The following is a 24,862-nucleotide window of genomic DNA, read 5'->3' as shown; positions in this document are numbered from 1 at the left end:
TCTCTTTCTCTCATTGGCCGCTGTCTTTCTATCTCTCTCTCTCTCCTTGGCTGCTGTCTTTCTGTCTCTTTCTCTCCTTGGCTGCTATCTGTGTGTCTTTGTCTTTTTCTCTCTCCTTGGCCGCTGTGTGTCTTTCTGTCTCTTTCTCTCTCTCTCGTTGGCCACTGTGTGTGTGTCTTTCTGTCTCTTTCTCTCTCTCATTGGCCGCTGTCTTTCTGTCTCGTTCTCTCCTTGGCCGCTGTCTGTCTTTCTCTCTCTCTTCTTGGCTGCTGTGTCTGTCTATCTTTCTGTCTCTTTCCCTCCCTCCTGTTCCCCGCTCCCCTTCCTTTGCCCCCCCCTTTCCCCCCCTCTCTGCAGCAGCGCCACCAGCCTCCAGTGCCATGGCAGCGAATAAACAAATCCTAATCCTCGACCCGCCCAACAAACTTAAATTCATAGGTAAGGGGTGTTGGTTTGCCGCCAGACGGGCAGAGAACACAGCTCCTGCGAGCTGCAAAGGTGCTCTGACTCAGAGGGGAGAGTGGCGGCAGAGAAGACCGTGCAACCAGGGAGCGGCAGTAGTTGTGGCCTTCCCTCCCCTAGCTCCTTAGCTCGGTTGCCGCCGCCTCCTTCTCTCCCCGGTCAGCTCTGAACGTGCGCACGCATCGCACCCTTTAACATTCTGCCAACCAGGAAGCTACGGATCACGCATGTAGGAGAGCGCATGTGTACTTAGGGTTTTATTATTAGTGATACACACACACACACATATATATATATAGAGAGAGAGAGAGAGAGAGAATAAACAAAAGAAAAAACACGCTGATTTGTTTAGCAGGAACTCACATTCATCCTATAAAGAAATCAACTATACTTCTCCCTCCTTATTCGCGGTTTCAGCATTCACGGTTTCGATTATTCACGGTTTTTAGCTTGCTGGCTCCTTCCCCCAAGTTACATCAGCTTGCATAGAGAAATCGCTGATTCCAAGCGTTTACAGAGAAAATCGCTGATTCCCAGCACTTTCTTCACCGTGTTTTGCCTCTCCTTCAGGAACAGACCAAGTATCCCACCATGTTATTCACGGTTTCACTATATTAACTATGGCTTTTAATAGAAAACAGTGAATAACATATGGACCAGAAATCATAAATACAAAAAAATGGAGAAAAACAGACCTCGTACCCTAAGCTATCCGTAGTATCACAGGTCTGAAAAGAACTCCATATGTCAATATTATATCAGTCTCTCATCTGTTAGTTAAACTTTTATTTCAAAACTGTTTTCTTCTTTAAAAACTGGATAATTATCAAGTTTCCACTTCATAAAACTCGTGACAAGTCTACAGCTGGGAAAAATGGCCTCTACATTATAGCATTCATAGAAATAGAGTGTGGAAAAAAAATGTAGCTTCCAACCGTCTGCTTGAGGCAATCCGTTTCTTGCTTCTTCTTCACAGATTACCGCGACGACTTTCTCCCGACAGTAAGCACTTCTGTTTCGCTTTCTCATCAAGGCTACATCAGGGGAAAAATTAACAAAAGCTTCTCTCATAAACAGCAGGACTTTTCAAAAATTATCACACAGCTAAAAAGACAGTCAGTGCAGTTCCGGCTGTCAGTGTACGAGGTCTGTTTTATTCCATTCCATTTTCTGTATTTATGATTTCTTTATTGGATGAATGTGAGTTCTTGCTAAACAAATCAACAGCGTGCTTTTTTTGTTTTCTTTATGCCAGTGTATACGGTTGTATCTCTTTATTTATTGGTGTATGTATACATACACATGCAGGCTATGTTTATTACAGTACTCTCCCCGATATTCACGGTGGTTCAGTTCCAGGAAACCCCTAACCTTGAAAAATCACGAATATGGTTTTTAGTGGGGGAGATAGGAAAGGGCAGCCGGAGAGGCAGGAGAGGGCAGTTGGAGTGCCGGCGAGTGAAGGAAATCACTCGCGGTATGCTCCAACCGCCTCTTCCTGCACTAAAGTCGGGCCTCACCAATCAGGAGCTACTTTGACATGCAACTCCTGATTGGTGAGGCTTGACTTTAGTAAAGGAAGCGGCGGTCAGAGCATACCGCGAGTGATTTCCTTCACTCGCCGGCGCTCTGGCTGCCCTCTCCTGCCTGGACATTCGCGGTCAGAAAATACCGCAAATGACCGGGACCACGAATCGCCGACCATGAATGACCGGGGGAGCACTGTATATCAAATTTTGATTGCGGTTAATGTTACCACCTTTTAACAAACCAAGGGACCCGACACGGTCCGTGTTTCGGTTAACACGCCTTCATCGGGGGTCCCAGGTTGACAAGGTATCAAATTAAACTGCAAACAAAAATAAACATGAGCCTGTTTAAATCGGTTTAATTTGATACCTTGTCAACCTGGGACCCCCGATGAAGGCGTGTTAACCGAAACATAGACCATGTCGGGTCCCTTGGTTTGCTTAAAAGTGATAACATTAACCGCAATCAATAATTGATACAATAAACATAGCCTGCATCTTGCACGTTTGTCTGCAGTTTTTCTTTGTGCTCTTCCTCACTGCAGATTGTGTTGGTTTTCCCTTTTGTTTTTCGTTCTTAGTAGATAAAGACAGGTTGTTCACCCTCTCCGAGGTAGAGAGAACGAGAGGGCACTCTCTGAAGTTAAAAGGGGATAGATTCCATACGAAAGTAAGGAAGTTCTTCTTCACCCAGAGAGTGGTAGAAAGCTGGAACGCTCTTCCTGAGCCTGTTATAGGGGAAAACACCCTCCAGGGATTCAAGACAGGGTTGGACAAGTTCCTGTTGAACCAGAACGAACACAGGTAGGGCTGGTTTCAGTTAGGGCACAGGTCTTTGACCTGGGGGCTGCCGCGTGAGCGGACTGCTGGGCGCAATGGACCACTGGTCTGACCCAGCAGCGGCAATTCTTATGTTCTGTATATATACACACATACTATATATACATATATATACATACTATACATACATACTATACATACTATATATATATATATATACATACTATACATACATACTATACATATTATACATACTATATATATATATATATATATATATATATATATATATATATATACATACATACACAGAAGTAAACATTCTAAACAAATGTAGTCACAAAGCAATCATCTTTCCTTCTCTGCAGAATTCAGCTTTCGTAGGGCAGATTACTACTAATTTCGAAGATGAGAACTAGTGCTTTGTAATGGCCGAGTATTCCAGCATAGGTGTAGAAATTAAATAAACGTATGCCTCTTTGGAATGAATACACAGGAAAAGCAACCAGAGCTAGAGATTAGAATCTTTTATTTCCAGTTCTAGAGCACAGCAACAGAAAAGCAGAACAGTGCAAAAATAATCTTTCTGTTACAAAACTTGTAAAAAGTTAACCATGGAAAAAAAAAAAAAAAAAGTTTGCCCAGCAAATACTTGAGATATAGTGAGACACCGTGTGGGCATCTTCACCAGAGCAGGTAACAGGGACCCGAATGGGCGTGGCTTTAATCCCGTTCAAAATGAAATACGCTCCTCAGATTCTGTCATACAGCACTGTGCTTCCTAGATAATTTGGTTTCACCCCTTCAGGGCTGTGGCTGACGTCTCCTGCACCCCACCAAGTGCCCCAAAAGATCCTTTAAGAGCAGGGAAAGGAGACTCCGATCCTCAAGTGCCACCAGCAGGTCTGGTTTATAGGGTATCCACAAAGACATGGCGACACCAGGAAGTATTTCTTTACCGAAAGAGTGGTTAATCATTGGAATGAGCTCCCAGTGCAGGTGATCGAGGCCAGCAGCATGCCAGATTTTAAGAATAAATGGGGTGCCCATGTCGGATCTCTAAGAGGGTAGAGTTAAAGGGATGGGTCATCAGAGTGTGATCTTTCAGAGGGTTAAGGATCATTAGAGTGGGCAGACTTGATGGGCTATGGCCCTTTTCTGCCGTCATTTTTCTATGTTTCTATGAGGATGATTTGCATACAACGGAGGTTAGTGCATGCAAATTTACCTCATGCACATTCATGGTGGGTATCCAGAAAATCTGGCCTGCTATAGGCACTCAAGGACCGAAGCTATATATCCCTGTTCAAGCCTTGTCATCTACGACAGAGTATTTAATATCTCAAAAAATGAGGGAGAAAAAAAGATACTCAATTCATTGGAAATCATCTCACTCAAACAAATTTAAATTCAAATATTTTGCATTCATAATCGTCGTACTTCACATATGCTCTGTAGGGAATATCCCCATCGCAGGAGCTTACCATCCTGTCTTAAGCAATGACTGGATGGTAAGCTCCGCGATGGGGATAGTCCCTACAAAGCATATGTGAAGTACGACGATTATGAATGTAGTATATTTGAATTTAAATTTGTATGAGTGAGATTATTTTCAGTGACTTGAGCATCCCTGTTCAAGAGCACAGTAAAAGACGTTGGCCTAGCCCAGACGTTTAACAGTGGAAGTTTCCAGAACCACAAAGAAAATATGCCATTTCTAGGTAAAACACTAAGGGTTCTCTCCTTGATCGCTATTAGGGAGGTACAACAGTCTGAGACACCCCCAATGAACAGCAGGAGACATTGTGAAGTTCTGTACTATGGAATGCATTTTCATGGACGGTCACGTTCATTGCTTTTGCGCTCACCAAAACAATTCTCCTATATACCAGAGAGGGACATCGATATGAGGAAAAGATGCCAGCTGGAAAAGGGTCAAAACTTTTTGCCAATGTTGAAAACCACACTCCAGTGCCCTCCCCTCTCAAAACAGCTAAAGAAAATGGCTAAGCAATTCGTATAGAGATATCTGGGGATTAAAATGGCGCACGCCACTGGGAAGAAAGTCCGCTCACTTTAAAACGGAGCCGAGGGCTTCCTCCTACAAAAGCAGGGGCGTGCTGCTTGCAGGGCGCACGCGTTCTGCTCCGAAGCGCGAAGCTGAGCAGAGAGAGACGACGTTGTTTCTCACACGTACTGCAACAGAAGCCTTCGTGATAAAAATGGACAAAGCCAGATTCCTTCGTAACACGGACCCACTTTCTTTATTAAAAAAAAAATAAAAAAATGATATAGCAAAACAGCTTAACAATGTAAGACATTAAAGCTCCCCATTTTATTCCCTCAAAAGTAGGTCAATGTGAATAAGCCGGTCCTACAACCCCCCAATACAAAACAGCAACATAGAATAAACATCTTAATTGGTCCCAACTGAACATCGGCTTTAGAAATATGTCGAACGGTAATGTTGCATGGATGTGGTGCTGTGCTTTAGAGGAGGACCTTAGACCACATTTCTGCCACTACTGACTACGAGCAGATGACGTGAGACCCAGGGAGAACCCGTGACTTGCCAGGGTAAAATGGAGGAGTCTCGGACTCTTCCATCCAATATGCAAACCAGACAACCCCTCCTTGTCTCTACCGCCAACCGCAAATCCAATTACGCCAAGCAGGCTATGCAGTCTGGTCTCACCGTCAGCTCGCTCACACTATATGCCTGGCACCAGACAATCTTAGGTCTTAAGGTAAGATGTGAGGAACCGTCTAGCAGCTCGCCTTTAAATTCTGAACAGTTTCTGTGATCCCGTTTTCAAATATTGTCAAAAGCATGACACGCCAGTATAAGTGCATTCTCACGTGTACATCCAGTGAGGGAATCACACAAACACACAAGAGTTTCAAACTTCAAAAGATTTGCAGGCCTCTGGCCGCCTGAAAATTTTGCTGCCCTACCTATATTATATAAAAATCAACACTGTACAAATAACATGTTTTAAGGGAAAAAAAAAAACAAAAACCCAGAGAATGAAATAAGTTTAAAAACTACATGAAATTCAGCTGCACTCGGCTGCTCTTTAAAAGTCACAGGTGCAGACAAAACAAAAGCCATTATATCTCAAAATACTTCCATTTAAGCTGCAAAAAAAAAAAAAAAATCAGCATTCCTTCATTTCACTCACAAATAAAAAGGTCGGCATTTAAATTAAACCAAGTCAAATACTGTACATTCAAGGGTTCAATTCACGGTTTCCTGGCTCCAGCCCCTCGGCTGGAAAGTGCTGAAGGCAATACTTTCTCCGTTTCCAGCTCAGGACCATCGACTCCACGCCACTGAAAGATGCATGGGCCGGAGTGACTTGAATGGTCTCCAAAGACCGCATCCCCCCGCCCCCCCCCTCGCCTCACAAACAGGGATAAGTTCTCCAAGTCTCATGTCTTAAGAGTATCTTCCCAAGTGACATGGAATAGAGGGAACACCTCTTACTAAAGCACGTCTACCGCCTCTATTCTAAAAATTCACAGAAATTACACACAAGCTTTCAGAAGAGCAAACTTCACGCGAAAAGCAAGACTATCCACCCCTTTCCCTCTAGCTGAGACAAAAACTGCTTCAGGCAGTCTTATTTTAAACATCACATGGCAAAAGGACTTTGCGGAACAGAGGCCAAAGAGGCCACAGCCTAACACGGATTGCAAACTGCAACTCTGTCTTATTTTTCAAACCGATATACGTTTGCTATAACATGAATGTAGATAAAAAATAAAACATTTAGAGAATGCATATCAATACAAAAGTCATAATCAGGAACACTACAGAATTCAACTGCAGAAATGACAAATATATGACAATCGTGTTCAGTGAATGTACACACACGTTACGAATGAAAGCTGCCAGCTCCTTCACGATATTTTGTTTTGCAAACGACTAAACGGTTAAGGATATATTCATATAGAAAAGATACGTTTGCAATGCTTTTTCATGAAGTATTTCTACTAATGTAACGATATTAAGCAATTTCCGATACCAGGGATTGCATTTGTTAAAACGTGGCCCGTGTAGGCGAAACCAGTTTCAAACGGGATTTTTTAAAGTACGCTAAAAAAAACTCCCCATTCTGAAGCCACCGGTCCTTGTAGGAAACTCCTCAATGGGCTAATGCCCCCCCCTCCCAGCAGCTGGGCAAGCACGTTGATGCCACCCACATGCCAGGCAGATCTGCTCAGTGAACCTGCACACTGCCATATATTGGTAACACCAGCCGTGGCTGATTTTAACCATTAAATCTGTATTAATACTGACAGCAGCCTTTGATCAATCTCTTGGTTGGGGTCTTTCAGCTGGCAGGGCACAGAGGAGAAACGGCCCTGCTGTGCGGATGGAAAGGTCGACTGTTCCTGCAGTCCACCACACAGATGACGTCCCTTCAAGTCCTTGGCCAGCAAGGAGAGAGAGAGGAAGCGATCCCCCCAGTCCATACAGAGATGGGGGGGGGCCCAACTGAAATACGCAACCCGCCTCCTTGATTCCAAACTTAATTCTTATTCATTTCCTTCAGTAGAAAACACACACAGAGACTGCGAGTTGGTTCCACCATCCACAGTTCCAGTACGAAACCTTCAAAACTAAGATACAGAATACATTACTGGTGCTGAATAATTTATCTGTATATATATTTTTTCTCATACATAGCTGAAGGAGGGAGTGGGTCTCTTTTTTTTCTTTATTTTTAAACTGAAAACATTCTCACTGAAACAGAACGTTTCACAGCTAAAGTCCTGGGCTGTCTTCAGATGAGATATTCCACCATTTCGCTGTCCGTGAGGTCCTGCCCCAGAGGTGGCGGCGGAAGCTTTCTCTCCAGAGTACTGCACTGAAATCCCGCACCGTCTGTTGGAGAAGAGACAAAGAAGAAAAGAATCAAACTTCAGTCTAGGTTAGTTCAACAAAATATTAAAAACACAAATAGCAGTGGGTAAGCGGAATAACCCACTGGGTCTATTTAAACTAAACTAAACCTTAAGTTTGTATACTGCATTATCTCCATAAAGATAGAGCTCGGCACGGTTTACAGGTAAATTCAATAAATGAGGGAAGGGCATAATAAGAAATTAGAGGTTTGAAGAGGATAGCTAGCTTTACATTTTAAATAGATAGCTTTATGTTTTGGAGAAAAACCAGGTTTTCAGATGCTTTCGGGATAATTGGAATGAGCCTAGGTTCCGCAGCGGGGCAGGGAGGTTATTCCAAAGCTCAGTGAAATTGAAGAAAAGGGATTTCCCTAATTTACCTGCATACATGATGCCTTTTAGTGAGAAAGAGAAAGAGAGAGGAAGAGAGAGAGAAAAAAAGGAGAGAGGGAGAGAGAGGAAAAAAGAGAGAGAGAGAGAGGAAGAGAGAGAGAAAAAAAGGGAGAGGAAGGGAGAGAGAAAAATAGGAGAGAGAGAAAATAAAGAGAGAGGAAGAGAAACGAAATGAAACCTTAAGTTTGTATAGTGCATCATCTCCATAAAGATAGAGCTTGGCACGGTTTACAGGTAATTCAATAAATGAGAGAAGGACATAATAAGAAATTAGAGGTTGTGAAGAGGATAGCTAGCTTTACATTTTAAATAGATAGCTTTACGTTTTGGTGAAAAGCCAGGTTTTCAGATGCTTTTGGAATAATTGGAATGAGCCGAGGTTCCGCAGCAGGGCTGGGAGGTTGTTCCAAAGCTCAGTGAATTTGAAGAAGAGGGATTTCCCTAATTTACCTGCATACATGTTGTCTTTTAGTGAGAAAGAGAAAGAGAGAAAAAAAGAGAGAGAGAGAAAAAAAAAGAAGAGAGAGGAAGAGAGAGAGAAAAAAAGGAGAGAGGGAGAGAGAGGAAAAAAGAGAGAGAGAGAGAGAGAGAGAGGAAGAGAGAGAGAAAAAAAAGGGAGAGGAAGGGAGGAGAGAGAAAATAAAGAAAGAGGAAGAGAAACGAAATGAAACCTTAAGTTTGTATAGTGCATCATCTCCATAAAGATAGAGCTTGGCACGGTTTACAGGTAATTCAATAAATGAGGGAAGGACATAATAAGAAATTAGAGGTTGTGAAGAGGATAGCTAGCTTTACATTTTAAATAGATAGCTTTACGTTTTGGAGAAAAGCCAGGTTTTCAGATGCTTTCGGAATAATTGGAATGAGCCTAGGTTCCGCAGCGGGGCTGGGAGGTTATTCCAAAGCTCTGTGAATTTGAAGAAAAGGGATTTCCCTAATTTACCTGCATACATGATGCCTTTTAACGAGGGGAAAGATAGTTTGAGTATGTGGGCGGATCTGGTAGTGTCGGGTCTCGAAGAATTCCAGGATAGTGGAATTAGGGGAGGAAGAATGCCATGTAGGATCTTGAATGTTAGGCAGATACATTTAAAGTGTTTACGACAACAATCCAGATGTTGGGGGCAATAAAATGTAAAACGGGGCTAATACGTCCTCGTACCATGTCTGCAAGAAGCTAAAGAGTTCAATTAAAAAAAAAAAAAAAAAAAAAAAAAGACATTCGCAGTTTCTTATCACTTTGGAAAAAAATTTGGCATCCAAAACTGTAACCAAATTGTAAGCAAATAATTTGCATGCAGAAAATGTTCTAACAGAGGAGACCAAATGCTTTATCACATGGACGTGTACGACCAGCAGTTTAATCTCTGCGCCAAAAACTGGTATTAGCATCTGGAGTTACATGTTTGTGGTAAATATTACTGGTATGATGTCATTTTGGTTTCTGCAGTCCAGCAATTTACCCTTCATTTTACCGCTATGGTGGAGCAACTGCCTCCGCACCCTGCGGTTGTGAGTTCAATTCCAACTGCAGCTCCTGGTGACTCTGGGCAAGTCTCTTATCACTTCGTTGCCCCAGGTACAAAATATGTAAACTGCTCCGATTGTTACTCTTTACAATCAAGCTATTGTGACATCACTGATGAGGTTGACTCTTATGGGTGGAATGAGCCCTTGTGACATCACAATCTCAGCTCTGGTTACCAAAGACTGAAACTCATCACACTAAGGGGAGGAGTTAGCAACATAGACCACTGGAAGTAGGAGTGGCCCAGTGGTTAGAGCAGCTGCCTCCGCACCCTGCGGTTGTGAGTTCAATTCCAACTGCAGCTCCTGGTGACTCTGGGCAAGTCTCTTATCACTTCGTTGCCCCAGGTACAAAATATGTAAACTGCTCCGATTGTTACTCTTTACAATCAAGCTATTGTGACATCACTGATGAGGTTGACTCTTATGGGTGGAATGAGCCATTGTGACATCACAATCTCAGCTCTGGTTACCAAAGACTGAAACTCATCACACTAAGGGGAGGAGTTAGCAACATAGACCACTGGAAGTAGGAGTGGCCCAGTGGTTAGAGCAGCTGCCTCCGCACCCTGAGGTTGTGAGTTCAATTCCAACTGCAGCTCCTTCTGACTCTGGATAGGTCACTTAACACTTCATTGCCCCAGGTACAAAATAAGTGCCTGTCTAAAATATGTAGACCACTATGATTGTAACCACATACAGAAAAAGCGTACATCAAGCCCCATCCCCTTTACCCCTGCATTCAACCACATGACCTCAGCTGCTCATCCCCTTTTGTACTGAGACAGACATGTGGGAAGCCACTGTTTGCCCTGGAATCAGTTACTCTGACCTGGATTGGCAAGGAGACTGGGCTAGATGGACTAAAACCATACGAAAGAGGTGGATCCTTTTCTTATGCTCTTATATTCTTCCATTTTTTTCTCGTAATTTCAAAAATCAAATTACGAGAAGAGATCTTAAACAAGAAAGGAAGATGAGATAAGAGAAAACGATGCTCCATTGAGTTTGCCGGCCAGTCACTCGTTTGTTCTTAACGTGTCTTGATCGCTGCCCTTTTCCCGGGACTTCCACAAAAGCAAGAAATGCCACGATCGCGCTCGCTCCTTTCAAGCAGCTCCTCGCGACAAGGTCTTTCGTCATGGCACACTCCTATTTACATTACAGAAGTCAACTAAAAACTTTATCCCTTTTCCAAAATTTATAATCTTTTAGATTTTCTTGATTCTTTCTATTTTTTTGTTCTTCAATTCATCTTTTGAACTTCATGGTTGTGCGGTATAGAAATCTGATTTTATGTCTTATGTTCATAAGAAGAATATCCAGCGTTTGCAACTAGATCAAAACGCAGCCATTTGCCTTCTCTCTGGGGTTTGACGGTTTGATCATGTCACCAACCCACCCCTTCACGAGGAACAACGATTACCTGTGTCTTTCCGCATAACGTATGCTTCTTTTACTGTAGTTTATAAACGACATAAGAACATAAGAATAGCTTTACTGGGCCAGACCAATGGTCCATCAAGCCCAATAGCCTGTTCTCATGGTGGCTAATCCAGGTCATTAGTACCTGGCCAAAACCCAAGATGTATCAACATTCCATTCAGAATCCTAAAGAATAGCAAGATTCTGGAATCCCAAAGAGTAACAAAAGATTCCGGAACCCCAAAGAGTAGCAACATTCCATGGGGAATCCCCAGAGTAGCAACATTCCATTCTAAATCCTAAAGAATAGCAAGATTCTGGAATCCCAAAGAGTAACAAAAGATTCCGGAACCCCAAAGAGTAGCAACATTCCATTCAGAATCCTAAAGAATAGCAAGATTCTGGAATCCCAAAGAGTAACAAAAGATTCCGGAACCCCAAAGAGTAGCAACATTCCATGCGGAATCCCCAGAGTAGCAACATTCCATTCAGAATCCTAAAGAATAGCAAGATTCTGGAATCCCAAACAGTAACAAAAGATTCCGGAACCCCAAAGAGTAGCAACATTCCATGCGGAATCCCCAGAGTAGCAACATTCCATTCAGAATCCTAAAGAATAGCAAGATTCTGGAATCCCAAAGAGTAACAAAAGATTCCGGAACCCCAAAGAGTAGCAACATTCCATGCGGAATCCCCAGAGTAGCAACATTCCATTCAGAATCCTAAAGAATAGCAAGATTCTGGAATCCCAAAGAGTAACAAAAGATTCCGGAACCCCAAAGAGTAGCAACATTCCATGCGGAATCCCCAGAGTAGCAACATTCCATTCAGAATCCTAAAGAATAGCAAGATTCTGGAATCCCAAACAGTAACAAAAGATTCCGGAACCCCAAAGAGTAGCAACATTCCATGCTACCAATCCAGGGCAAGCAGTGGCTTCCCCCATGTCTGTCTCAATAACAGACTATGGACTTTTCCTCCAGGAACTTGTCCAAACCTTTCTTAAAACCAGGTACAGTAACTGTCATATCTGTCCCCAATATCTTGAACTTTATTTACTGTCCACCAAAGCTGGCTCTTCCATGTACCCTCTCTTCGTCCTGTTCGTCTTTCCTCTAGCCGCAACAGAGCGTTTAATGTGATGGGGTCCCATCTTTGGAAGCTGGCCTCCTCCCCCCAGCCTTTCAGCTTGAGCCTTCTTTATCTCAGTTTAACAGCCGCCTCACTACACATCTATTTGCAGAGGCATTTGATCCAGACTGCACGTCTTTGCCTGTTGGTTTGATGGCACCCACCCAATAGCGGCTTTTCAATGTTATTGGGAATTTGAATGCGTTTTTGTACACCCAATGTTTAATGCTTTCCTTTCCTATTTATATTATAGTTATTTTTCTGTTTTATATAAATCGCTGTAAATTGCTTTGATGGATTTTTCATTCTCCTGGCAGTATATCAAGATTAAAAATAAACTTTGAAACTTAAAAGCATTAAAGCAAGGAAAAAGAAGAATTACTGGCAAAATTATGCCACGCTGCTCTTTGTGACTCTGGCCAAGTCACTTAAGCCCCCCTCCCCCATTGCCCCAGGTACATTAGATAGATTGGGAGCCCATCAGCACAGACAGGGGAAACACTTGAGTACCTGAATATTCATGTAAACCATTGAGCTCTCCTGGGAGAACCGTATAGATCAGTGGTCTCAAACTTGCGGCCCGCCAGGTCCTATTTTGAGGCCCTCGGTATGTTTATCATAATCACAAAAGTAAAATAAAACAGTTTCTTGATCATCTGTCTCTTTAGCTATAAATGACAATATTATTATTAACACTTAGCCAAACTATAAAGAGTTTTACCTCATGCAAAATTGGCATTTCTTTAATAAGACATTAACTATTTTTTTCTGAGGCCCTCCAAGTATCTACAAATCCAAAATGTGGCCCTGCAAAGGGTTTGAGACCATTGGTATAGATCAGGGTTAGGGAACTCCGGTCCTCGAGAGCCGTATTCCAGTCAGGTTTTCCCCAATGAATATGCATGAGATCTATTTGCATGCACTGCTTTCAATGCATATTCAATTGGGAAATCCTGAAAACCCGACTGAAATACGGCTCTCGAGGACCGGAGTTCCCTACCCCTGCTCTAAAGCCTCTTTGTGACCATCCTGCCAGACCAACCCAACTCCTAGTTATGAGAATTTCTACATCACAACCTGTCAAACAGTCCTGACCCCTTGATCTAGAAGTGGGATCTCAAAGTCCCTCCTTGAGGGCCACAATCCAGTCGGGTTTTCAGGATTTCCCCAATGAATATGCATTGAAAGCAGTGCATGCACATAGATCTCATGCATATTCACTGGGGAAATCCTGAAAACCCGACTGGATTGCGGCCCTCAAGGAGGGACTTTGAGACCCCTGATCTAGAACTTCCATTCTTAAATTCAGATTTCGGAGAACTCCTATCATAAGTGCTTTGGAAGAGAATTCCAGAGGAAGGGGACCCAAATGGAACAATTCTTACTCTTCTTCTGCTTTCCGCAAAGCCTTGCTGGGAGTAGAAACCTAAGACGTCTATGAGTTTTGAACAGTATATACAAGGCAGTGGTCTCAAACTCAAACCCTCTGCAGGGCCACATTTTGGATTTGTAGGTACTTGGAGGGCCTCAGAAAAAATAGTTAATGTCTTATTACAGAAATGACAATTTTGCATGAGGTAAAACTCTAATAGTTTATAAATCTTTCCTTTTGGCTAAGTCTTAATAATAATATTGTCATTTATAGCTAAAGAGACATATGATCAAGAAACAGTTGTGATTATGATAAACATACCGAGGGCCTCAAAATAGTATCTGGCGGGCCACATGTGGCCCCCGGGCCGCAGGTTTGAGACCACTGATATAAGGGGTCTCCTACAATGTATTGTAAGGGGTTAGATAGAGCAGGGGTAGGGAACTCCGGTCCTCGAGAGCCGTACTCCAGTCGGGTTTTCAGGATTTCCCCAATGAATATGCAGGAGATCTATTTGCATGCACCGCTTTCAACGCATATTCATTGGGGAAATCCTGAAAGCCCGACAGGAATACGGCTCTCGAGGACCGGAGTTCCCTAACCCCTGGTATAGATGAATGAATAAACAGACAAAGAAAAACTATTGCAATGGCAAAGCTCCGTATATTAATCTGACTGCAGTGTTTTGCATTGCGATGCATAAGGAAACTGCCCCTTAATATCTTGTTAAAACAGGTCATAGCACTAAGGGTTCCTTTTACAAAGCTACGATAGCGTTTTTAGCGCAGGCGGCATTTTAGCGCACGCTAAACCCGCGCTAGGCGGCCAGAACTAATGCTTGCTCAATGCTGGCGTTAGCGTTTAGCGCAGCTTTGTAAAAGGAGCCCTAAAATCTTGCAGTTATAGGCAGCTGTGTTCCGGCCGCATACTCTTCGCTGCAGATACAGTATTTTCGCAACATAAGGGGTTCTCTCTGCTCCCCCCCCCCCCTAAAATGAGGCGACACCAAGCAAGATGCATACAACTGTAATTAGGGGCGTACCACATACCTGTTTTGTCCGTGCTGTACACGCCGGGACTTGGAGCACTTAGCCGCCCAGGTGCTGGAGAGACGCTAGAGGGTGGGGCTTTATTCTGCTCTGTCCCTCGGTCTGTCTGTGTGCTACAGTCTCGGCTGCCGGTCTTGGAGTGCGCGGACAGCAGGGGAGTGGAAGGAAGTACTGGCGAAGGCGTGGAAGAAATGGATTCAGTTCGATATTCTGTGCCCAGGAGAACACCTTGGGTAAAGCACGAAATGTTTCAAATTAAGTGCACCAGGAAAACAGAATCATAAGGCAGACGTCGTGCTCGTCCCAGCTTGGAGGATCAGCTAAACTGTTCATCTGTTTAGCGTTTTAAGCACAAAGGGCCCGATTCTATAAATCGCGCCTAAGGAAACAGCACCTACCGCAGGTCATTCAAAGTTAGACCATCCAAAGAAAAGCAGAGCCGTCCAGGTCTTCAAACCGAAGGTCATTTATTGGCTTCCAAATGTGTGGGAACAACCTCAAGGCTCAACACGGACCATTTCTGATTACGCCTGTACGACAGCGCATAATTCTTTCAGTCTTTTTACATCGTATGTGAGTTGATTCATTTATGACACGAGACTTTAGGACACCTGAAGCAGGCTTCCTAGCCGAAACACGATCCGTGTCGGGGATGCCAATAAATTACCTTTGGTTTGAAGACCTGGACGGCTCTGCTTTTCTTCGGATGGTTTTATGATTTGGGCAGAGGTTGAAATTCTCTGTTAACTAATGCAGTGATTTCTTAACCTTTTTTTGAGTCAGGGACCCCCTTTAAGAATCTGATGAAAGCTAGGGACCCCCCCCCCTTCCCCAGAAATACAGTACTCTCCCGAAATTCGCCCACAAATTTTGAAAAACCGCAAATACGGTTAAAAGGCAGGAGAGGGCAGCTGGGGCGCCGGCGGGTGCAAAATCACTCACGGTCTGCTCCGACCGCCTCTTCCTGTTACTAAAGTCAGGCTACACCAATCAGGAGCTGCTTTGACACTCAGCTCCTGATTGGTGGGGGACTGAATTTAGTACGGGAAAGGCGGCAAATTAGTGAGTCCGCGATTCGTGAATTCGCAGGGGAACACTGTATTCACATAGACACAACATTGCATGCAATGACTATAATGCACTTTATTTCTCGAGATTTGATAAACATTTATGACGTACACAAAGTATTATTAAACTTTAAAGTAAACTATCTAAAAAAAAAAACACTCCTTTTTAAAGCAAAAAGTAATGGCCACTCGTTATAATTTTGAAATACAATTCACTTGTGCAAATTAACGTCCTCCTTTACAAAGCCGCTCTAGCGTGTTTTAGTGCAGGCTGCCTTGAGTGTTCGAGCTGTTACCACTGCAGTCAGCGCTAAAAATGCTAGTGCAACTTTGTAAAGCAGGGGTAGGGAACTCCGGACCTCGAGAGCCATATTCCAGTCGGGTTTTCAGGATTTCCCCAATGACTATGCATGAGATCTATTTGCATGCACTGCTTTCAATGCATATTCATTGGGGAAATCCTGAAAATCTGACTGGAATACGGCTCTCGAGGACCGGAGTTCCCTACCCCTGTTGTAAAGGATCTACTACTACATCTACTCTCTCGTTATCTGCGAGAAAAATCCACAGTACCAGGCTGTATAGCGAATATAAATGTTCATTTTTATCTGACCCTCATGGACCCCCTGAAACCTGTCCACAGATACCCAGGTTATGAAACCCTGGACTTGTGGATTCAAAGTTAGGCACCATTTACAGAATCGTGCCTAGTGGTGTCTAAATCAAATGGCTGCCATGAGTTTTCGTAGTCTCTCGCGACTACGACGGGAACTCACGGAAGCCATTTTGTATGAGTGATCTGCACGGGGCAGGAGCGTAGGAAGATCTCTCCTGCCCCGAAAGACCGCTAGACCACCAGGCAAGGTCCGGGGAGGTCCGGGAGGCGGGAGTGATTCCGGTTTTAGGGAATCGCAAATAATTGAAATTGCGAGTCCCAAAACCGCGAATCGAGAGGGGGAAGTGTCCTGTAATATGTAAACTGCTTTGTCTGTCACAGAAGGGCAGTAAATCAAATCCCATCCCATCTCTTTTCCCAAAATGCCCTCTGGTGTCTAACAGAAATCTCACTGTAATGCAGTTTAAAGCTATAACAGGGGGTGATCAGGAGGGAGCCAGCAAGCCCATTTAGCCCAGGGAAACCATCTTCATGTCATTCTTTAAGGAGAGAGGGAAGAATCAGAGTATAATTGGGCACAACCACTGACCCACAAGCTTTGCTTTGAAGAATGCTGGTGTAGAAGGATTGAGGTTGAGAATGACAGTCTCTGGTATCCAGAGCAGATATTGTGATGTCATAATGCCTCATTCCACCAGTGCCTAAGAGCCAATCACATCAGTGATGTCACAATGGCTTCATTATCCTTGGCTCACATAAGAATCAGAATATGAATGACCACAACCACTGACCCACAAGCTTTGCTTTGAAGAATGCTGGTGTAGAAGGACTGAGGTTGAAATAGACACTAAAAAATGACATGGGATTATTTCCCGCGGTTATCCGCGGGGACGGGGACGGTGATGAATTTTGTCACCGTGTCATTCTCTACTTCAGACAAAAAAGGGGGCCTTCGTTTGGGAAAAAAAAATGCTTTTTAACATTTTTTCTTAACTGAACACAAACTAAAAAAACTTGGCCACTGGATTTCTTCCTTAATTATAAATACGTTTGCGCCTTTTTACAGCTAAAAATCTGCCTGGGTTTGATTATGTGTTCCAAGACTAAGGCCTCCTAATTTGCCCTGGTCTGATGTAAAATCAAAACAAACTAGGCTCGTTTGACATCATCAACCATCGCCCTTTTGCCAACATTTCCCACAGCGTCCTTTTCACTTCATCCATAACTTTGCACCGGACGCTTCTCTTCAGCCACGGTGGCTGCCCAGTTTGTTTTGATGTTATAATCAGACTTTCTTGTATATCCGTTATGTATCCACTTTGGCTTTCCTTTTTTTCATACAGATTTCTCGGCACACCAAGAAATCCACGCACGGACAAATGCACGCAGAACAATTGAGCCCCGTCAATTGCATCCCATGACTGAATCTGCAATAAGTGGATATCTGGAAGGCCCTGATTTCCTCAGACTCCTCAGGCCTCATCCCTTGGGAGGGGCTTGAGGCGCAGTGGATAAAGCTACAGCCTCAGCACCCTGGGGTTCTGGGTTCAAACCCATGCTGCTCCTTGTGACCCTGAGCAAGTCACTTAATCCCCCCATTGCCCCAGGTACATTAGATAAATTGTGAGCCCACTGGGACAGATAGGGAAAAATGCTTCAGCACATGAATAAATTTATGTAAACCAATTGGAGCTCCCCTAGAAGAACAGAATAGAAAATTGAATAAGTAAACAATGTGAAAAAGTTTCAGCCTCTGATAACTAGAGCTGTTATTGTGATGTCATAATGCCTCTTTTCACCAATAAGAGCCAACCTCATCAGTGATGTCACAATGGGCTGGATTTGCTCACTTTTACTACATTTTTTATTTCTGGAGTGGAATAGTGGTTAAAGGTTAAAACACCCTTAGGTTGTGGGTTCAAAGCCACGCTGTTCCTTGTGACCCTGAGCAAGTCACTTAATCCCCCAATGCCCCAGGTACATTAGACAGACTGTGAGCCCGCCAGGACAGACAGGGAAAAATGCTTGAATACCTGAATAGATTAATTTAAACTGTTCTGAGAACAGTAGAGACAACTGAATATATAAATACATAAAATTCATTGTGGATATTGTGAAAACCCGATAGGCTAGGTGTGCCTCAAGGACTGGTTTGAGAGGTACTGTATGAGAATCAAATGGAGTTAATACCTAAACTGCCTTTCCAGCTCTTGTCCTCTCGCTTATCCTCTATGATGGCCGTGGTACTCAAGGTGGAGGAATGGGACAGGAGACCAGAGCCAGCATTAGCTATTGACATTAAGGATTTAGATGGTCTCATGGTTGAGGGCTGGTCAGTCTTGTTGATTTCCTTCCGAGATCGCTGTTGAAGGACCTTAATCATGGCATCCTTTTCAATGATCTGGGCGTGAAGTGTCTTTATCCTGGGGGACCGAAGAGAAGGAGCAAGGTTATGCATACAGAGACACACGGTTGCCGGAACGGGCACTGCAGACATGAAAGGATGATACCGTGCTTCCCTGAAAATAAGCCCTAGCACGATTTTTAAAGATGCTCCTAATATAAATAAGCCCTAGTTACAATTGACCCCCAAAGTCCCCCACCCCGAATGTCTCCAACTCCATCCCTGATACTAGTGCTACCCGATTCGCCGAAAAATTTGGTCTCATCGATTCATCGACACCTGATATACCTCTGCTCCGAGGCATCCTAAAGCAGTGGCGGCGGAAGCACTGTAAACAGGCTGCTTCGTGGCCTTCCCCGCTGGGGCCTTCCCTCTGCCGCATGATGCGGCAGAGGGAAGGCCCCAGCGGGGAAGGCCACGAAGCAGCCTGTTTACAGCGCTTCCGCCGCCACTGCTTTAGGATGCCTCGGAGGTACGGTAGGTCAGTCTCACGGTGGGAGGGTCGGTGGGGTTCTGCTGCACAGGGGGATGGGAGGGAGGGCTAGAAAGATGCTGCACATGGGGAGGGGGGGAGAAAGGGAGAGAGGATTGTTGTACTTGGGAAAAAAAAAAATAAGATATCCCCCAAAATAAGCCCTAATGTGTTTTTTTGGAGTAAAAATTAATATAAGACCTGGTCTTATTTTTGGGGAAACACGGTATACAAGTATATCCAAGAAAAAAATAATGACACAGGCACCTCACTAAAGTTTCGCTGGCAGGCCTTCCTTTTATATAAACATTTCCAATGACTGACCAGTTGGCTAGAGAAAATTTGCTCACCCAAATGGAATTCTCTCTCATCTTCGCCTCCATGGCCACCATCTCTTCCATATTCAACTAGAGTATCGCCGCATCAACCTTGCATTGGTCCAGCCTACCATCTCTGATATTTCTAAGAATCTTGTTTCCTCTGGGAAACCTCCCCCCCCCCCCGACCCCTCAGACACTAGCCACCCAGCTTACCTGCCTTCCATATCTATACATCTTCTGTTAGCCACGAGAATCTCTTCCTCTTCCTTCTGGATGCGGGCTTCGAGAGAAGCGTCGTAGCTGTTGTTGGGAGAGTGGCTAATGACGGTGGTATCCCTAGTGACAAGTGAGAACATCAGAGTTAAGTTAACAATCACTGTGCCAGGCAGGTAAATCTTATTTTATTTATTCAATTTTCTGTGCCATTCTCCCAGAAGAGCTCAGAACGGTTTACAGGAGTTTATTCAGGTACTGAAGCATTTTTTCCTGCCTGTCCCGGCGAGCTCACAATCTATCTAGTGTAGAGAATGACACGGGGAAAAATTCTGTCCCCGTCACCGCCCCGTCCCCAGACCACCATCCTCTGCACTGCCCCCGTCTCCGCTGTCCCTTTCACCGCCCCGTCCCCGTCTTCAGCGTCTTCTCCTCTCCATCTCCCCCACCCCCAGCTCCCTCCCGCTGGCCAGCCATGCATTTCCCTCCTTTTCCCTTACCTTTTCTTCTTGAAACTGGCGATTTCTATAAGGCTACGAGCTGTATTACAACCGGAGCCTTAAAGTCGCGTCAGGTTGCCCGCTAGAAGTCTCCTCCGATGCAACCGGAAACAGGAAGTTGCGCCAGAGGAGACTTTTACCAGCAGGCAACGCGACGCGACTTCAAGGCTCCGGCTGTAATACAGCTCGTAGCCTTATAGAAATCGCCAGTTTCAAGAAGAAAAGGTAAGGGAAAAGGAGGGAGGGAGATGCATGGACGGCCGGCGGGAGGGAGTGGGCTGCCGGTTCGAACGCTCATTCACCGCGCGTTCACTCCTTGTTCACCGTCCCGTGCTACCATTCACCGCTCCACGGGGCGGTGAATGGCCTCGTCCCCGAACTCGCGGGTTTTGGCGGGTTACCCGTGGCTAAACACGGCTAGCCGCGGGTAACCACCACCGTATCATTCTCTTAGTGTATCTGGGGCAATGGGGGGATTAAGTGACTTGCCCAAGGTCACAAGGTGCAGCGTGGGTTTGAACCCACAACCTCAAGGTGCTGAGGCTGTAGCTTTAACCACGGCGCCACACTCTCCCCTTTTAACCCAGTGGAAGTTACCGAGCTATGCTTTACAGTCCATACAAGAATTCGAAGACTAGGATTTTTGATCATTTTGCCAAGCAAATTCTACCCGTCTAGATTCTCATTTTAATTGAAGACATTCTATTTTTAAACTCCTAGCCTTCGGAATCAACTTCCAAGTTTGATACTTACGGAAGTTAATCCTAAAACTTTTTTAAAAGTTACTAAAAACGCATTTCTTTCATCAAGCCTTTAGGATTGAGTCTTTTCCAAATGGCCATATTCACTAGTTGAGAGGTTTTCAGGCAATTAGACTGCAATATGATACTATCTTACTGATTGGATGATTTGTATGTATTTTGCTAGATTTGGCAGAATATCAATTTTTAATAAAAATAAACATGATTGATTTCCAAGTCCAAGCTCTACCCAGTTCTGTGCTTGGGTTCCAACTGCCAAAAATCTCCGTCACAACCTACTCCAGCCCATCCACACCCTCCCAGCCATTGAAGCCCTCCCCAGCCCATCCCCCACCAAACGGCCATAAACAGACACAGACTGTGCAAGTCTGCCCAGTACTGGCCTTAGTTCAATATTTACTATTATTTTCTGATTCTAAATCTTCTGTGTTCATCCCACGCTTCTTTGAACTCCGTCACCGTTTTCCTCTCCACCACCTCTCTCGGGAGCGCATTCCAGGCATCCACCACCCTCTCCGTAAAGTAGAATTTCCTAACATTGCTCTTGAATCTACCACCCCTCAACCTCAAATGATGTCCTCTGGTTTTACCATTTTCATTTATCTGGAAAAGATTTTGTTCTACGTTAATACCCTTCAAGTATTTGAACGTCTGAATCATATCTCCCCTGTCCCTCCTTTCCTCTAGGGCAGGGGGTGTCCAACCTTTTGGCTTCCCTGGGCCGCACTGGCTGAAAAAAATGTTTCTGGGGCCGCGCAAACGCTGCAGCAAGACAGAGGAGGGAGCCGGCAAGATGGTAAACACCCAGGGGCAGCAGAGGAAAACACTGCATCGCCCTCAACCGGGGTCACACAAAATACTTCATGGGGCCGCAGGTTGGACACCCCTGCTCTAGGCTATACATATTCAGGGCTTCCAGTCTACCAACCTCAGAGCTGCCTGAAAAGAGCAGGAACTGAATAAGGAAATTTCAAGTTTCTTTATTTTTGATATATCGTCTATCAAACGTGTGTCCAAAGGGTATACAATAAAGTAAGATTAAAAAGGGGCGAATTAAAAGAAATGTCTTATCAAATGTTAAAAATACTGGACAAGTTCACACTGACATAAGTGGAACGAGAGGGAAGTAGGGGACAGAAAGTTTTTAAATACAGTGGTACCTCGGTTTACGAGTGCACCAGTTTGCGAGTGTTTTGCAAGATGAGCAAAACATTCGCAAACTTGGTGCCTCGCAATACGAGCGCCCCCCCCCCCCCCCGCGATCCGGCATCCCCCCCAGAGATCCGGCATCCCCCCGCTCTCGTTGCCCCCCCTCCATCGCGATCCTACTTTCCCCCCCCCCAAGCAGTCAATGACACCCTTTACCCGACTTGGCACCAGTGCCGGTGCCCGAAGATCCTCCCTCTTCTGGCGCGGCCTGGGCTGGGCGATGCGTCGGAGATCCTCCTTCTTCTGGTCTGGGCTGGGCTGGACTGGCTTTGAGCATTTGTGCATGCTCAAAGCCTTCTGGTCTCGTTCTCTCCGAGATTGAGAGCAAGACTAGAAGGCTTTGAGCATGCGCAAATGCTCAAAGCCAGTCCAGCCCAGCCCAGCCCAGAAGAAGGAGGATCTCTGACGCACCGCCCAGCCGCGCCAGAAGAGGGAGGATCTTCGGGCACTGGTGCCAAGTCGGGTAAAGGGTGTCATTGACTGCTCGGGAGGGGGGAAAGTAGGATCGCGGTGGAGGGGGGGCAACGCGAGCGGGGGGGATGCCGGTTCGCAGGGAGGGGGGAAGCTGGATCGCGGGGAGGGGTTCCTCAAGGGGGGGAGAATGGAGCAGCGCCGGTAGCCTCGTGGGGGGGGGAGGAGGTGGAACCAATCAAAGCAGTTTCCCTTACTTCCTATGGGGAAACTTGCTTTGATATACGAGCAATTTGGTTTACGAGCATGCTTCTGGAACGAATTATGCTCGTAAACCAAGGTTCCACTGTACATCGAAGTTAATTAAGTTAAAAAAAGGGAGGTAAATAGAGAATAGACACATTAGGGAGGGGATCTAGTCCATGCTATCAGAAAGGTCCAGCACATCAAGGCCCAATAAGGAAAAGGAATGAAAAAAAACACCAGCACCTTCAGACGCCGAGACTCTAAAGAATATAGATCTCTCTTTACACTTCCACTTCAGGTTTAGAGAATGACACAGGAACAAAATTTGTCCCCAACCCCCAATATCACACCAAGTTTGCACTGGATGGGCGTCTGAAAAGCGTCCGTGTACCGCGAGCCATGGGCTTAACCCCTTCTGGTCCCTCTGCGGGTCATGGACTTGCTGAAAGCATGAGAGCTGGGTCTCGAAACACTGTCACCTCTGCGTCCAGCTGACAAAAGGGCCAATTGTCCCAACTGTGTCCAATACTGGTCACCGCACCTTAAGAAGGATATGGCGATACTCAAGAGGGTCTAGAGAAGAGCAACAAAGATGATAAAGGGCATGGAAAACCTTTCATATGCTGAAAGGCTAGAGAAGCTGGGGCTCTTTACCCTGGAAAAGCGGAGACTTAGAGGGGACATGATAGAGACTTATGAAATCATGAAAAGCATAGAGAAGGTGGAGGGGGACAGATTCTTCAGACTAGCGGGGACATCAAAAACAAGAGGGCATTCAGAAAAACTGAAAGGAGACAGATTCAAGACGAATGCTAGGAAGTTCTTCTTCACTCAGAGGGTGGTGGACACCTGGAATGCGCTTCCAGGAGAGGCGATAGGACAGAGGTCAATATTGGGTTTCAAAATGGGATTGGATGACTTCCTGAAGGAGAAAGGGGTTACAGGGTATAGATAGAGGGTTACTATGCAGGTTACTTCAGGATTAGGGTATAAACAATTTAGGTGGTGGAGAACTTACAGGTCATGGACCTGGGGAGCCGCTGCGGGACTGGTACGATGGACCCCCTGGTCTGACCCGGCAGAGGTAATGCTTATGTTCTTATGTTTTACCAGTGTTCCCTCTAAGGTACAGCACGCACAACCACACACTGTTCTTAATGTGGCCAGGCATCGTTCCTGAATCTGTGTAGGAGTCTGTGCCACTGGAAAGACTGCTCAGTGAAATCAAATGAAGCCACAACTGCGTTCTTAAGTACGAGTTGTACTTATGTCAGACGTCTGTAACTCGGGGACTGCCTGCACCAAGAAATTGTAAACAAAGTCTCCCCCACAAAATGTCGTTCCGTACGTCCACTGACCTTTGGGTAGCTACGGTGGCCGCAGCATCCAAAGCAAACTGCCTCATCACACTCTCCTCCAGGTACTTTTGCTCCCACTTGGTCATGTCGGCTTCCAGCGCCAGTATGCGTTCTTCCTTCTCTCTCAGGAGCTCCATCAGAGCTGTGGCATTATACTCTGGCGTGCTCACTGTCTGCGAAGTGCCCTGTCGCTGTTTCAGGGAAATTCAAAACAAAAGATTGCACATATTGAATTCCTCGGCTTGTTTTCACACCTTGACGGCCTATTTCAGATGAGCTACAGACATGAATCCATGATGCTAATCATACGTCACACAAGCGGGGGAAACCCTACGAAAAACATCTAGCAAAAAAATTTAGATTTCGCTTCAAAATTCTTCAGCTCAAATAGGGGTTGCTTGGACGGAGACTGTTAGAGAATTGTAGAGGCTCCGTACACATCTTTCTCGTCTTAACACTCTACGGCAGGGGTCTCAAAGTCCCTCCTTGAGGGCCGCAATCCGGTCGGGTTTTCAGGATTTCCCCAATGAATATGCATGAGATCTATGTGCATGCACTGCTTTCAATGCATATTCATTGGGGAAATCCTGAAAACCCGACTGGATTGCGGCCCTCAAGGAGGGACTTTGAGACCCCTGCTCTACGGAGTCAAAGTAAGTGCACTGGCCTCGGTTTTTGACACTTTCACAATTACAGTGTATCAAAT

General features: G+C 45.0%; 1 protein-coding gene across 3 annotated transcripts in view; it reads right to left on the bottom strand.

Moving 5' to 3' along the window:
• Nucleotides 1–3,277: 3,277 nt before the first annotated feature.
• The window catches only part of AMOT (angiomotin), a 142,432-nt gene continuing 120,847 nt past the window's right edge, over nt 3,278–24,862 (bottom strand). For all 3 annotated transcript variants that reach the window (XM_033945976.1, XM_033945977.1, XM_033945978.1), the window contains 5 exons: nt 24,157–24,347; nt 19,672–19,794; nt 18,453–18,685; nt 14,580–14,807; nt 3,278–7,662 (listed from right to left, as the gene is read on the bottom strand). In XM_033945976.1, coding sequence (XP_033801867.1) covers nt 7,562–7,662; nt 14,580–14,807; nt 18,453–18,685; nt 19,672–19,794; nt 24,157–24,347 — 876 coding nt within the window. In that variant the 3' untranslated portion in view covers nt 3,278–7,561. The remainder of the gene's footprint in view (nt 7,663–14,579; nt 14,808–18,452; nt 18,686–19,671; nt 19,795–24,156; nt 24,348–24,862) is intronic.

This window comes from Geotrypetes seraphini, chromosome 5, assembly GCF_902459505.1.
Source record: "Geotrypetes seraphini chromosome 5, aGeoSer1.1, whole genome shotgun sequence".
Taxonomy (NCBI): domain Eukaryota; kingdom Metazoa; phylum Chordata; class Amphibia; order Gymnophiona; family Dermophiidae; genus Geotrypetes; species Geotrypetes seraphini.
The sequence above is the reverse complement of the archived record's forward strand: the minus strand, read 5'-3'. Positions and strand labels throughout refer to the sequence as shown.